The sequence below is a fragment of the Pygoscelis adeliae genome, unplaced genomic scaffold, assembly GCF_000699105.1.
Source record: "Pygoscelis adeliae isolate BGI_AS28 unplaced genomic scaffold, ASM69910v1 Scaffold60, whole genome shotgun sequence".
In the NCBI taxonomy this organism is placed as follows: Eukaryota; Metazoa; Chordata; class Aves; order Sphenisciformes; family Spheniscidae; genus Pygoscelis; species Pygoscelis adeliae.
Window position 1 is genome coordinate 609867 of NW_008823954.1, and position 14836 is coordinate 624702.

Genomic DNA, 14836 nt, shown 5'->3' on the forward strand with positions numbered 1-14836 from the left:
ATTGCTCAGCCTTTACTATTTCATGTTCAGTTTAGATTTCAGTCAAGATTTCTAAAATATCAAATCCTTGGATTTACTCTTGTTCATTTACTGATTTGTCCTAAAACCTTTTCTTCCAATTCTTCAGCTTGAGACAGTTCCCCTGGCTCTTCTCTGCAAAGAAAACCCCAGTGTGGGGACCTCCTTATGTCCCTACGGAAGATGTATGGATGCAGAGAATTTATTTAGCTTTTGTGCTTCATCCTTATCTTCTTTGAGCACTCTTTTTACATCTCAATCATCTGTCAGCCCTACAGACTCTCTGGCAGGCTTCCTGCTTCTGTTGTCTTTGAAAATAATTTTATTACATGTTTTTATGTCTTCAGCTACTTGTTCCTCAAGATATGCTTTTCAACGGACTTATTATGGTTTCTCATTTAACTTACCAGATCTGTACTCTTTTCTGTTTTCCTTATTTGGGTAGAACTTGCACTTTTTGAGGGACCGTACCCTCCTCTATTCAGCTGTTAAACCAGCCTGGGCTGAGGCAGCAGCAAAGGGCAGGTCCTTTTGAACTGACACCACCATTTTAAATATGCAATGTACCAAATATTTCCAACATTAGAGACTGATAATTGTCTGTGCCCCACTCTGTCCTGTGACAGACACTATTCTGTGCCTCTGACTCTGTCCCCCATGCCCATTCCTGACTGTCCTCGTCCATACATGTGGACCCGTTACTGATGTGGCACACTGTCGCTGCAGGGAGGAGCCTGATACAGGCTGAGCTCTCCTTCTCTTCCTTCCCTTAGATGGTAACGCACCTCCTGCTTTCTAGCAAAGTGCCAGAGGAGAGGAGAGCTGCTACAAGGTATGGGGTGAGCGTGTCTGTGAGACTTGAGTGGGGGGAAGGGTGTGGGAAAGGTACTAAGGAGGAAATGAGGGTTTTGGAAGGAGAGTAAAGTACTGCGCAGTCGGGGAAGAGCATGGGATCCCAGTGCCATCTTGTTCATCAGCTTCCACAACAGGGCAGTGCTTTTGCAGGACAAATCCCTATGCCTCAGCCAAATCTGACCAGCTGGAAACTGAGGGAGGAGGTGGGCAAACAGAAGGAGGTGCTTTCCCCCACTAGTCCTCCACACCAACCCTTCCAGCACAGCAAAGATTCATGATTTTATTCTTTCACAATATTGTGTGGTATTGTGCTACTCTCTTTGGGACTGCTGTTGCACAGGCTTCCCATGGTGCTGCACAGCTCTACTCTGTCATGACTGGAAGTAGCACAGAAGACCAAGGTTCCCCAGGGAGATTAAGCACCACCCTAGTCTGAGGCATTTCTTACCAACTGCTGTTTGTTCTGTGAATCCGGTTCCTAGGAGGCTTATGTTGCCTGTGCACAGCAGCTCAGCCCAAGTGCTATGCATTGCTCTGGATGGCAGGATAGCCAAGACTTAAATGCGACAGTGCTGAGTGTTTTAGTGACTTGTTCTCCCTTATAAATTCTACCCTCTTATCACTGACAGTCAGTGGAGCTGCACCGTTAACTCCGTAGCAAGAGGTTTGTGTTTTTGGAACAAAATATTCCCATGCCACTTGTATGTGGCTTAGCTGGTGAAAACAAAGCTTTTATCTATCACAGCTCTTCTAGATAACAGGTCCCTTCTCCATTGTTTCTGTTGAAATGTCATCTGGAGTTTCAGGGTTGAATTCTGTCCCTGGTTGCTCGTCAGTCCAATAGGTTGTTCTTGCAGAGCCAAACAAAGACACAGTAGCTTGTGCTGTATATCTCAGTGAAAAACCTCACTGGATGGAGCTGCAGGCTGGAGATGTCTGTGCTGCAGGCATAAAAACAAAAACTCTTGTTCATATGGCTCCTTTAAGCGGGCACGTTGTTGCAACTATGCCCTCCTTCTGTGATGTTAATATGTGAGATTGAGCAGGACTGAACCTGTGCAGTCCCTGAGTGGTAAACTCTTCATAGGTGGTGACCTTCCCTGGCATTGTTATTACTGAATTTTGACCCAACTTGGTGTAGGGTAACGGTGTTAAACTCTTTGGGATGCTGCTGCCAGACTGTGTTGCTTGCTGACATGATTTAGGCCTTGGCTCTTTTCATCAACAGAAAGATGCTGATGTTCTTGCTCAGGAAATGGCAGTCTGCCAAACTAAAATACCTACCTAGTGCTCTCAAAGCCATGCTGCTTTTCACTTCTCCTTTTATGAATCTTCTGCTGCACTGGTCCCACAGAATTGCAGTAGCCTTATGCCCCTCGGATCCGCTTCGTTACAATGGGGAACCACAGAGAAAATTCACCTCCATGGAGAGAGCCAGCACAAAATGGAGGGTACTGGTCAACTCACACTCAGAACTGAAAAATCCTCCTTTGAACATTGCATAGACTTCATGCTAAACTCTACAAAGGTGATTTTCACACAGAACATTATGCACAGTCTAAAATTGTCGTTGGTTACTTGAAAGGTTAAAGGAGTTGCACCAGGCAGTTAAAAGCGGAATCTGGCTCTCTGTCTGCAAACTGCAGTGCTGTCCTTTGGGATGAAAGGTGCTTGAGAAATGTAAGTTATGACAATAACGAAAAAATTCCTGTCTCTCTGTGTCGTGGGGTAGTGCTCAAAGTCACACACATGCAGAGAGGGAAAGAATGGGCCCCTGGCAGGGGAGTTTTCATGAAGGCCCAGCACTGACCCATGCAGAGTGAGGATTCTCGAGTTACAGATGGAGGGAGGAACAGGATCAGAAAAACAGAACTGGTTTGAAGTTCAGGTGATGAAAAGTGGTAGGCTGGAGTTCAAAGACAGGATTATTGGCTAGTGTTGCTTTAGTAGTTGGTGGGGGAAGAGCTTAAGGCCACAGCATTGCTGCATTGCTGATTTATCAACACAGCCAACACTGTGTATGGTATTTGAGTCACTTCTAAATCCAGCTGCTGGCAATGAAAAGCACATTTAATCCATGTGTTAGATTGTTTGAAGAGGTATCTGTCTCCTGGTCTCTCCCCGAGGTTGGGACTGCTGAAATTGAAAAGGAGGTGAGAGAGGAGATTTTAACTGTTTCACAAACCCTTCTCCTTTTGAGGGGGTCACATCTCCAATAGCATCTTTAACATTTGGGATATTGAAAAATGAAAGGCTCTCTCCTCTCTTGCCCCTGCAGAGAGAACCCCCACTGTCTCTTCTGTGACTAAGGGGCAAAAATCAAAAACAGGATTTGTATTTAAACAGTTTATTGTTTCTAAGTGTTTTTTTCTCAAGCTGGGATTAATGCTCTGCACTTAGGAGTTCCAGGATTCATCTGCACTGTTGGCTCTGATCTCTCTGCAGCAGCCCACCGCTGCAAGATAAAACACTGAAACATCCCTTTCTTCAGTTCTCTTCCATGAAAGAGTATCATTGTTTTACTAGTTCCCTCAATGGCTAATTCCCCTCTGATTTAGTACCTATGTGCTCTGTTAGCATGCAAGGGGCTCACACTGGCTGTGGGAGGTTATAGACTGAAGCTCCAAAAATGCCAGTGCAAGAGTAGAGGACAGTTCTCAGATCAGGCCTGAGTTGCATCTGCAGAGTTACACCAATGCCTGGAATAAGAGTGGGGCAATCGGAGGGCAAACCTAAGCTATAGTTGCAAATCTGAAAAGGGTATCCAAATTAAAGAGCATCAGTTAAGTCGACAGAGAGAAAAGGGGGTGAAAATGTTTGGAATAGCTGGAAAGCTGAAGACTGAGAATAAAGCATATTGGTAAAACATAGGGTGTTATAGTTCAGTATTGATGTATACTGACAAAACCCTAAGGCAGCGGGCTGGAATAGCAGGCATATAGCAGATCACAACTGAGTTATGTACTCCAACCTACATGGGAGGCACCAACACTGATTGCTGTAGGACAGGTTCATGCTGAACGAGCAGAGCTGTCTGTGGACTGCTAGAAAATTTGCCTTGATGCCGCATAGCTCACATCGGTCACATGAATACAAATTCACCTATAAGCAGCAAAAAAAAGGATGCTAACAGAATCCAATAGGAAGCATGTGAAGATGTTTTTATAGTTAGAAATGACATGTAACAAATCTCAGAACTAATCTCCAGTGATGTTACAGCCCCTCTGGTGGATCACTTTATCTGGGCATCTTTAGTCAAGTGCAAAGAGACTTTGCGAGCAGGAAATACACAACTTAGCCAATAAATAACTGCTTTATATAGTTAACACGCACAGAAGCTAGCTAGGATTTAATGAAATATTAGGCTAAGCATTAGTATACTCCTCACCTGTGTAAAGACATCTGAAGAGTCTTTTCTGGTGAGGCAGACATCAATCGGTAGGGAAGAGTCAGCCTCCATGGTTACCATCTGCCACCAGCTGGGTCAGGACTGATGGCACTGACAATTCAACTCCGTGACCCCAATTATTTGTGACTGGTCCTCAGCTAGACTGACTATCCCAACTAAACCTCCTGTGGTTTTGTTTTTCCTCTGAGATTTTATATCTTTCCATGTTGGTGTTTTTTCTCTTGAATCCCTGGGCTACTGCTGGTGCCATCTCAACAGCCCTACCTCTGTCTATAATTTTTGCCCAGCAGACTTTCTCCCAGCTCATTCTCAGCAGTTTGAGTCAAGTTGCACTGTATCAGAGCTGGGCCCTGGATTCTTGGTACACAGGTAGTTAAATCCCTGGGTTGTGTGTCAAAGGAGGAAGCTTACAGCAGGTATTGCAGAGAAGGAGGGTTACAGTAGCCTGTTGATTTTAAAGTGGCATAATTTTGGAGCTTGCTCAGTATCAGCACTTTATATTTTTGGGGATCTTGTCTCAGTTCTAACAGGAGACAAGAAATAGCCCCCTAACTAGGGTTGTTCATACGGTTTCTTTCTAGGGCTTTCTGGTTAAGAATGTTTTGGATCAGACAAGTTGGCACTTCTTCTCAAGCCATAAAGTCTGGGTGGTTTTGTGAGAGGTGAATTTAGGTAATGGAACCTTTGGCTTCAGGATCATTGTTGATGAACCTAGCTTAGTAACCATAAAAATTACTTCTATATTGGAGCTGTCTGATGGTCTTCACAAGCTGGGCTGCAAGAGCATCTACCAGCAGTGCACTTGCTTAATGTGGCACTGCCTAGCTATTTCTTGTCTTGTCACTGGCAGCCTCACTGCTGGGCTGCAGGATCCATGAGCCAACCATAGGAAAGGAGCAACTCTCTTGATTATAGAAGTGGTCCTGCTGGGGTACATCTGAGTTACATGAGCAGGAAGTGGTGAAGAAGCAAAGCTCATGTTGCTACTTCCCCTGCCACATCTGCTCCGCTGATGAAAAGCGGGCTTCGGTTTGCAGGCTGTCTGGTACATTTCAAGCTCCTGGGTTACCAACACTGAGGTAGCGTAAGTGCATGCCTTAAATTTGTCAGTGCTACAGTTTCGCTCTCTGCCTGCTCCAAAATAGGGAATGCAGCCTGTCTGCAAACAGTTTTTCCTAGCTGAAAGTTGTGGTCACCCATGCTAAGCCATCACAGAGAAAAAACTCTTTCAACCTTCAGTATTGTGGCCCCTGTCCAAGAAAAAATTGTATTTATTGCAGGCTGTTCATTGTGTCCGCAATTTGTCTCACTCTTGAGATAAAGTCACTGCAGAGGGCAAATGCATTCTTCTATTGCATGATAGAGTCACTTGCTTTATTGGGAACTGTGACAGAGTAGTGGTTGGTCTATACAGAAGGTTTTTCCCTCCTACCAGCTTATTTGGGTGACGTATGCAAACTTCTCCATGAGATTGCTGCAGAGAAAGAGATATGTTAGAATAAGCATACACAATGGGTTGTTTGAACTACTGACTTGAGGTAATTATAGCCTCTAGGCCATGCCATCTCTTCTACCTGCTAATGTCTTTCCATGTCTAGTAACTAATGTCTACGAATGGTTGGTGCATGCTCATCCATGTACAAATCACAGCATTGCCTATAAGCTTTCTAGAGGCTAGACTCAGCAGTCCCAGAAGCTCACAGATGTTGACAAGCATATACTTCTTCCAGCTTTGCTCTGCCACCAAGACACAGTATGGAAGCCATCGCCAAGTTTGATTTTAGCGCTTCTGGAGAGGATGAGTTGAGCTTCCAGGCTGGGGATATGCTGAAGGTAAGTGCAGCCCCAGGCTTGACTAAATAGCATTTCTGAGAGTGCTGCCAGATCTTTCTATGCTCCCATTTGCCTTGACGAAACAGATGAAGACAGATGTCTATAAACTGGGATACAAATGCAGGATACTCGTCTCCCCTAGGGCTTGCTATAGGTCAACCAACCATTCCCAGGTCGCTTGAGTCTGTGTCCACTTCACTTGATTTTAGGTCCATAAACTATGGATTTAGTTGCCCTACAGTCCTCCAGTAGTCAGCAGGGAAGGATAAGTACCTTTGCTGGGGCAGAGATCCAGTTCTTCAGTAGACAGATTTTGAGTCCTGTCTGTTTTCATTGACTATATAGGTAGTCTAGGGTGACTACATTCAGGACAACTATGTCTAAAGGCAGGCAGGATGAGTGTGGTCCAGAGAGATTGCTGTATTCCTTATTTTCAGCTTTTAAACTGTTTAAAAGGCAGTTATCATGCATTATAGAACTTATATCTAACTTTTCACTGTAAGTAATTACTGTTAGTTGCCACAGGGGTTTTAGGCCATTGCAAATAGAAGAGGAAAAGTCCATGAGACAGTCTGTTACACACATAATGGAAGAGTTTAAGAGGTCCTGGGCTAATAATATTATATACACCCTTGCAGGAATTTAGAAAGTAGTATCGTAGTAGGGAATGGTAGAAGTAGAGTTGATCATATACAATACAGAGCATGTGAGAGTCTCTTTAAAGTTGATTTGCATGTGTTATGGTAGAACAGTTCTTGTTAACCCTACCAAAGTCCCACAGATGAAGTCACATGCTGCTCCACCCCAATTATTTATCCGCTTCTCAGCCCCCAGCATAGCTGTTCTGTTTCAGTTGAAAATGCCTAACTCCTCTCTAAGGCCTTAACTCCTCCACTGTCCAAAGGGATGATGTACAATAATAGGATCTAAACCCTTGTTTGGCCAGGGAGCCTTCGCTACCTCCCTGTACAGTCCCAGCTATTCCAGTTAATAACCAGATATTGGGTCTCAGCCTTGCCTCTTCCATCACCACCGTTTTTTATTTTATTGTCCTTTTAATTCTTGAAGCTTAGACAAAGCTGATGGCATCCAGAACTCATTAAGATCAAATACCAGGTTTTTCCAGAGAGTAATGAGAAGGTTCTGGAGAAATCACTGTCTTTCTTCAGTGTAGATGAACACTCTCATTCCTAATTCTTCCTTAAGTCAAAAGTAGTCCCCACGTCCCTACTGTCCCGTGATCTTTACCTGGTATCTTCTTCCTCAAAAGACTGTGGTTTCATCAAGTCCCTGGCTGGGGTGATGGTGTTGGCCAGATCGCTTTTCCTTCTGTTCCTCAGTTTCCCTTCCTATAAAATCATTATAAGCTAGAGCTTCCTTTCAAAGTACGTTGGAAGCTACTGATGAAAAGTGTCAAATAACACCACACATTAGTATTATTATTAGTTGTCCCAGAGACTTCACTACCAGAAAAGTGAGACTGCCTCTTGCTTTAACGTCCTTGAGGTAAACAAAATAACACCTTAGCCGCCCAAGCCATAATAACAGTAAGTTAGCATGAGTAACATCTCTCTTCTGGCATATGAACACATACATTCATACCCTGTCATGAGCCCCCTCCTGCTGCCTGCACAACCTGCTGGCTGTCTTTTCTGATTTATAAAGTAGATAAGATGAACAGTATTGATGTAGAGATTAGAAAACAGGAAACATGAGGCCCTCAACCAGCAGTGACAGGAGGAAATCCACCCTCTCACCCCCCTCCACATCCTTCTCTGAAAGGATGACACACTGAGAGAAACCTGCCAGCCCTGCACCAAGAACCAGCAGGTGGGTCGTTCTAGAAACCTTGCTGCCAACAGAGCAGGGCCTGAGCATGAGCAGGGAGTAGCTATCATCCCCTTTGGGCGGCCACAGCAGCAAAAAAGAGCCTTAATCCGGCACCCAGGGATAGGGGAAGCAGTGATTATACAAGCAGAGAACTCTACAGATTTCTATTCCCCAACTTTTCTGTATCCGAATGCATAAAAAAGGCCTATGTGGCCCCAGAGACAGTAACTTCCTGTTGCCAACACCAAGCAGTTAGAATGTGTGTTAGGCTCCCAAAAATATGAGATTGGCTTACAAAACAAGTATTAGTATTGTTAACAATAAATTTTAAATTAAGTCTTTTCCACTTGCTTTCTCCTTTTAAAACTGTCATGGCTCACGCTTTCAGGCTCCTCTCCAAAACCAGAGAGAACAGAAACATGTTCTATTTCATAAAGCAGAATTCTGTCCCAGGAGTTGGAATGTCAAACAAAACACCAAAGACCACAACATCTGCAGTAAAATCATAATATGGTTGTATCCCTGTCCTTTCTCCTCTAGCTTAGGGCTATATCAGGGACCATCAGCCAGGGAGCAGTGAATTTGGGCAGTCCCTGGTCAGCAGTGCAGTCCCTAAGGACCATTACAGTCAACGTTAATGTGAGCACACTTGAAGCTGCTCCAGTGTGCGCTGTGGGCTGGCTTCCTGCTATCCTACAATCTCTTAAGTGTAATAGTGGCTTTAAAATACTTTTTGCCTCCTTCTTTTATCTACCTTGGCAAAGCTCAGGGCAGCTGAAGACTTAACCCACTAAATGATCTCTTGCAAAATGACATGCGAGAGCACACGGTAACTTCCGTGCAGTCATAACGCAAACACACACAGAGGTATAGCTGTATAACCCTCCATACCCATACATGTCAGACGAGTTTTCACACGTTTTTTTCCTTCCTTGTGAAACTGAGATGTTGCAGTATGAACTATTAAAAACAGCACAGAGAACTCCTTAAACCCCTATTAAGTCCTTCAGAGCTGAATTTCTCCATTTCACAGACATCAGAGACATGCAGGTGGTATCCCCAGCCACCTGGACAGTCATTCAGATGAAGGGATAAAGTTAGCAAGCAATCCCTCTAATTCTACTCGGCCTTCTTTATTGCTTTGTTTGCTCTGAAGCGGTCATCAGCCACTAGCCTTGCTGCATGGTGGGTGGGCAGTAGAGCATATGTGGAGTTCTCTTCTATTCTTACAAGAAATTCTAGGTTTCTGCCAGAATCTTGGTTACTTTTGCCTTTCTCAGGAGACAAGTTTATTCCATCCATCTCTCCGTTGCAGGTTTTGAGCTCCCAGGAAGAGTGGTACAAGGCTGAGCTCAGAAGTCAAGAGGGCTACGTTCCTAAGAATTTCATTGATTTTCATGTTCCTCCGTAAGTGTCATGGAAACTGTGTGCACCACCACTGCACATTTCCACAGACTGCTGTCAAGAGCATGTGTGTGTGCATGCACAAAGGAAGACATGACAGAGGAAGCACTGGCTATAACATACTACAATTTAAGGCTGGCAAGGATTGCCATAATGCTATACGCAGTTCTGTCAGCACACCTTATTTCTACCCTGAAGCATCCTCTGTTCTTTCACACCTGAATGCTTCTCAATGCTATCACTCCCAAGTGACTCCTTTGTTACTGTTGCTTGGAGGGATGTCGCTGGGATGTGGCAGGAACTGCATTTAGATCTCCTCGGACAGAAGGAGAATAGTCATGATGTGAAGTCTTGGCAACAGAGACAGAGGCTGAGCACAAAAGGAAGAGCAAGAGATCTCTCTGAAAATGAATTATAAAAATGTAATTCCCTCCCCCCCGACTCTTAACTACATTCATTCCCTTTTCACCACCCTGCCATCTGCATTCCCTTCCCCCCCCGCAAAGTATGTGTGAGTTTCTCTCGGTACACTAGAGGTCAGTGCAATGCTACATGAAATGTGACAGCTGGTGCTACTCATGGATTGACAGAGATGATAGACCAGACATGCCGCCCTGCTCCCACACACATGCAGACACACACACCCCCTTCTCCACGTTTCGGGACTGTACACCCAAACATAGATCTGTCGGAGGACAGGCATACCTTCATTTCTCTCTTCCCACAGAGTAGATGGCACTGCACTTGCAGAAAGGGCTGACAGGTGTTTAAATGCATGTTAAATGCGCTGTCTGGCCCTGTGCCATAAATATGACAATGCACGGCATTTTTACAACCTTTTGCTTTCAGTTGACAGAAATGCTCCCTGAAGCCCCTCTAATTGTCCTCTTTTGAAAAAGTGCTGCAGAATTTCAGGAGCGAAGAGGCAGAGCGTGCACCAAGCCCAGTACTTCCAGTTGTAACACACTGGTGCCCTGAGCCGTCAAACTGGGAGTGTACAGGGATTTTCAGGGTACAAATAAGTGCCACTGTCCCCTTTGGAGGTGGCACTTACTGGCCTGTTTGGACATCAGCCAGCCTGCTTGGCTGAGCTGAAGGACATTATTAGTTTGTCGTGCAAATATGGACTTGTACTTTCGGGCCTCCAGGGGACGAGATCTCCCAGTTAGTTGTTCTTGTTCGCTCTTTCACAGGGCTGTGGCATCACGCAGGGACACTAGCAGCTTCTTTTTTCACACACATTTTTCTCATGATGCTTCCTCCGAGCAAGAGCTGTGAAGAAATATTTCCGCTGACGCTTTTCTAAGAGTAGCAGGTCTGCACTTTGAAGCAGTTCAGGCCAGATGCTAGAACCAGTTGTAGGGAAGAACGACGTCTCCTGTTTTTGATGGGCTGGTTTTTTCCATCTTTGCCTTGTCAAGTAATCATTGAGACTGGTTATCAATGCTGATTAATGTCTGATTTCCCTTTGCTAATGATACATAGGTAAACTGTGATGATAGTAAGCAGAATTATAACGAAACTCGAAAGTGGAAACGACAGAGCTTATGAAACTATCAGTCCTTATTTTTAATGCAATACAGGCAATTGAGCACTACATAAAAGCAGAAGACTGCAGATTGTAGACCTTATTAGCTGTGGAGTGGACATATATAAGTGTACATGATGATTTTTTTCTCTACTGAAAAATTCCTATTGACACTGTATTATTTTAGTGTTTATGGTGACTTTCTCATTATTTGTCTAGTGCCTTATACTATTGTTTGTTACGCCTGGCTAAATTTACATGTGTGCTGTGTTTCTGCAATGTTGTGGTATTATAACTCTTGCAGGAACCAATTTATTAGTACTAAAACTTTCATGGCTTGCTTCTGCTAAAAATTTATGTGTGTCCCTTGCAATATATCCATCACAGTCTAGTAATTTTCAATCAGTTTACCAAAAGCAATTTGATGTATATGTCTGAGAATTATGTGTGTATGTATATATACATGCAACTTTGTAATTTAAAATTTCGTTGACTAACACCTTACTGTACTGTGCCTGTAATTACAGTTTCAGCTGAGTGTTGCTTCTTAGCAGGCGAAAGCTTACATCGTTCTCTTTGCATCTACGTGCTTTTACTGCTCAAAGAAAATGATCTGCACCCATCAAAACCCTGTACCTTAGCATGTACATGGCCACTGGGAGTAGTCATGTGGGCTCCTCTGATCCTTTTGTTTTGTCTTTCCTCCACCCTGCTTATTCATATTCTCCCTACCCTCAACTTTTTTGTTCCTCACCTTAATTCACATTCCTTATTCACGTCTCCATGATTTTTCCGACTTGACAGCTGGTTTGATGAGAGGATATCCCGCCATGAAGCAGAGAACATCCTCATGAGCAAAGGAGTTGGCTCCTTCATCGTCCGAGCCAGTCAGAACTCTCAGGGTGACTTCTCCATCTCTGTCAGGTATCTGCTTCTCACAGCCTTTTGCTGCTTCTTTTCCTGTTCAATGGTGTCCCTAGCCTCCTCTTGACATGATTCCTAATGTGATGTAGCCTCTTGGGAAGTTTGCATGCTGCCAGTCACTGGCAGTGCTGCTGTGTTGTGAATGAGAACAAATTAAGCATCTGATTCCCAAATGTTTCTGCCTCTTTTCAAGTGACACAGTGAATGCCCCATTCCAAAGCTGCATCCCCTGGTGACCTGCTTCTCTGAAAGAGCTGCAGCAAAGCAAAGTGGTACATGGGACATCTCCCACAGTGCAAAACATGTGCCCTCCATTTGTTTTAATTCCCTGACAGCTCTGGTTACTGAATCCAAGAATTCCACTACCACCCATTAAGAGATGACTATTACATTGTTAACTTATTTCCCACAGGTCACTAAACAGCCATTGGACAGGAATGGCTTTTAGTTGCTTGCAGCCCAGCTGCATTTCAGCAACTTACTGTAGCCCAGCCCTTCCCAGAGCGTTTGCTTTAAAGCAGAGCTCTTAAATGATGGTTGATTTCTTAATTTTCAGTCAAAGAATTGATAACCAGTTTTAAATTAGAGTAGTGGTTAGCAATGTCTTTTCCAAGCAGTGTGCACTTTCTGATTCAGGGAGATCAAAAAGTATCTGAGAGGAATGCAGGAAAGCATTCTGGTTACATCTACACTGATAAACACCAATGAACTAAGTACAGTCAGGCTTCTTCTTTGGCCCTGAGGTCAAGCAATACGGCAGAACTCAGATCCATATGGCTAAACCCTCTTCAGCCCACAGAACAGAACAGCTGTATTCAAGCAGCTCACTGTGAACAATTCCTGGTCCACTCTGTCCCCCTAACCATGGCCCAGCACTATCTAGGGGAGGGCTTTTTGGTTTAGACTGAAACCATGCTAACACTTTAACAGCTTGTGTGACTGTAGCACTCCAGGATAGCACTCAGTCCCTGTCTGGTCCCCATTTAGTTTATTTGTGCAGATGTAGCCTCTGAGACGAGTGTTTTGAGTCCCTGGAGTTGCACAGAGCAAGGAGGTGGGTGCCAAAACCAGATCACATCTGGTGCAAAGACGAATTGTCCAAATCAGACAAGAGGTAAGAGGAGGGGAGTTGCAGGGAGGAAGGAGGGGCAGAAGGTTGAGACTGTTAATTTGGCTTGTAACAGCAACTAATAATTTTTTTTTTTTCCTTTGGGTAGGGAGAATGACCAGTAGTAATGATATTACACTATATATTATACAGTTATAAAATTCAGTGTATGGCTTCATGTGACTATGTCTACACATAGTGGTGATGCCCATGGTGTGAAAAGCTGTAATACATCTCTTACAGTCAATGCAGACTAGATGTTAACAGGAACCGGCAGAGGCTAGTGGGTAGACTACAACTGCACCTTTGTCTCCTGTACAAAGAGCATGGAATAAAGCTATTAGCGATTTGTGGCCCTGAAAGCTCCTCTGGCCTTTATTTCAAAGGAGAAGCCTATGTTTTGTTCTGATAGTGCTTTGTGACTGGGCAGCCCTGTAGCACTCCATGTTTGTAAGTCGATGAATCTTTTGAAATCCAGAGCCACATCTAGGTCCAGTACACACAAGGACTGCCATTGCTTTACTTTCCAGAAGTCTAGTTTTGGCCATGCAAGAAGCTTTGGTACCCTTCTGGAAAAGACTTTTTCAAAAAAGATAAAAGTGCAATCTGGTTGATGATCTCTTACTTTTCCAATTGGATCCAGGCATGAAGATGACGTGCAACACTTCAAAGTGATGAGGGATTCAAAGGGTAACTATTACTTGTGGACAGAGAAATTCCACTCGCTAAACAAGCTGGTGGACTACTACAAGACAACTTCCATCTCCAGGCAGAAGCAGATCTTCCTGAGGGACAACAGCCGAGAAGAGAAGGTAAACACAAACCATCCTTAGGAGTTTCTCAGTAAGAAACCTTTCTGTGCGAGGAATTCAGCCCATGAGAATGTCTCGGGGTCGGAGGGGGAGAGTCTGTCCTTGGAAACCCAGTCACATCACTACACTGTTGGGCCCTGCAACATAGATTTTTAGTGGATTCAGTGGTACATACAGTTATATAATTGAGCAGAATTTTCTGATTCTGTTTTGGATAGCAATAGGCAGTGCTGCAAATCTGCATAGAGGTTCTCTGCTAAAGCTGTGCTAAGGCCCCAGAGCTGAAATTCTAAGATGCCTTAGAATTCCAAGGGAAGCAGGACTTACCTTGCTGAAATGCCTAGATTTCATAAGGGCAGGTACACAGCTGACTGGTAGGTTGTGTCTGAGAAGAATTTGAGTCTGGTTTCCTAGTGTCCTTGAATGTACCCAGAGTGCAGCTGTCATTACAGTTGAAAGTTTGTCTGCTCAGAAGAATCATCCATCTTCTGTTACCAAGTGAACACAGTAAGGAGCGTGGAGGAACCGAGGGCAGAACCTGGAGCAGTGGCTGGTAGGAACTGAAAAGTACTGCTGAGAAGAACATAGCAGATATGGGAACAAGCTTTGCATTCTAGGAAGATGTAATAGATGTTTGAGAAGGCAGGGAAATCCCAGTCCAATGAATGCCTGGTTTTGTGCCAGGGGAACAAGCAAATTACATAGTAGAGACTGCTATGCATTGCACACACGTACTAGGAGTGAACATGCCTGGTCACTGCAGTAACCAAAGTTCTGCTTTACTGGGAAATGGATTCTGGTATTAAATTTCCAGGATGTACAGGTAGAGGCAGGGCAGAAAGTACGTGACTTGCTCACTGCAGCAGTAAAGTTTTATAGGCTGCATGTGGGTCATTCTTGCTGGCTCCAAAAGAATGACAATATATTTTTCAGTCTGAAGAAGGGGCTTGGTTGTTGTCTCCCTCTAGACCACTTATGCAGAGCTTTAAAAATGCATTAGTAAGGTATAAAATAGAGGCTATGGGACCTATGAGAGAGATCACAATGAAGAATTGTCTGGGGAAGGAGAAAGGAAGACTGTATGCATGTATCAGTAAAATAACCTGTTTGGGCTG

The 14836-nt window shown here is 44.1% G+C and overlaps 1 protein-coding gene across 1 annotated transcript in view; it reads left to right on the top strand.

Moving 5' to 3' along the window:
- The first annotated feature begins 6037 nt into the window (after positions 1-6037).
- Positions 6038-14836, top strand: part of GRAP2 (GRB2-related adaptor protein 2) — a 14866-nt gene continuing 6067 nt past the window's right edge. The window contains exons 1-4 of the mRNA XM_009322579.1: positions 6038-6115; positions 9261-9352; positions 11682-11801; positions 13553-13721. Of these exons, the coding sequence (XP_009320854.1) occupies positions 6038-6115; positions 9261-9352; positions 11682-11801; positions 13553-13721 (459 nt within the window). The remainder of the gene's footprint in view (positions 6116-9260; positions 9353-11681; positions 11802-13552; positions 13722-14836) is intronic.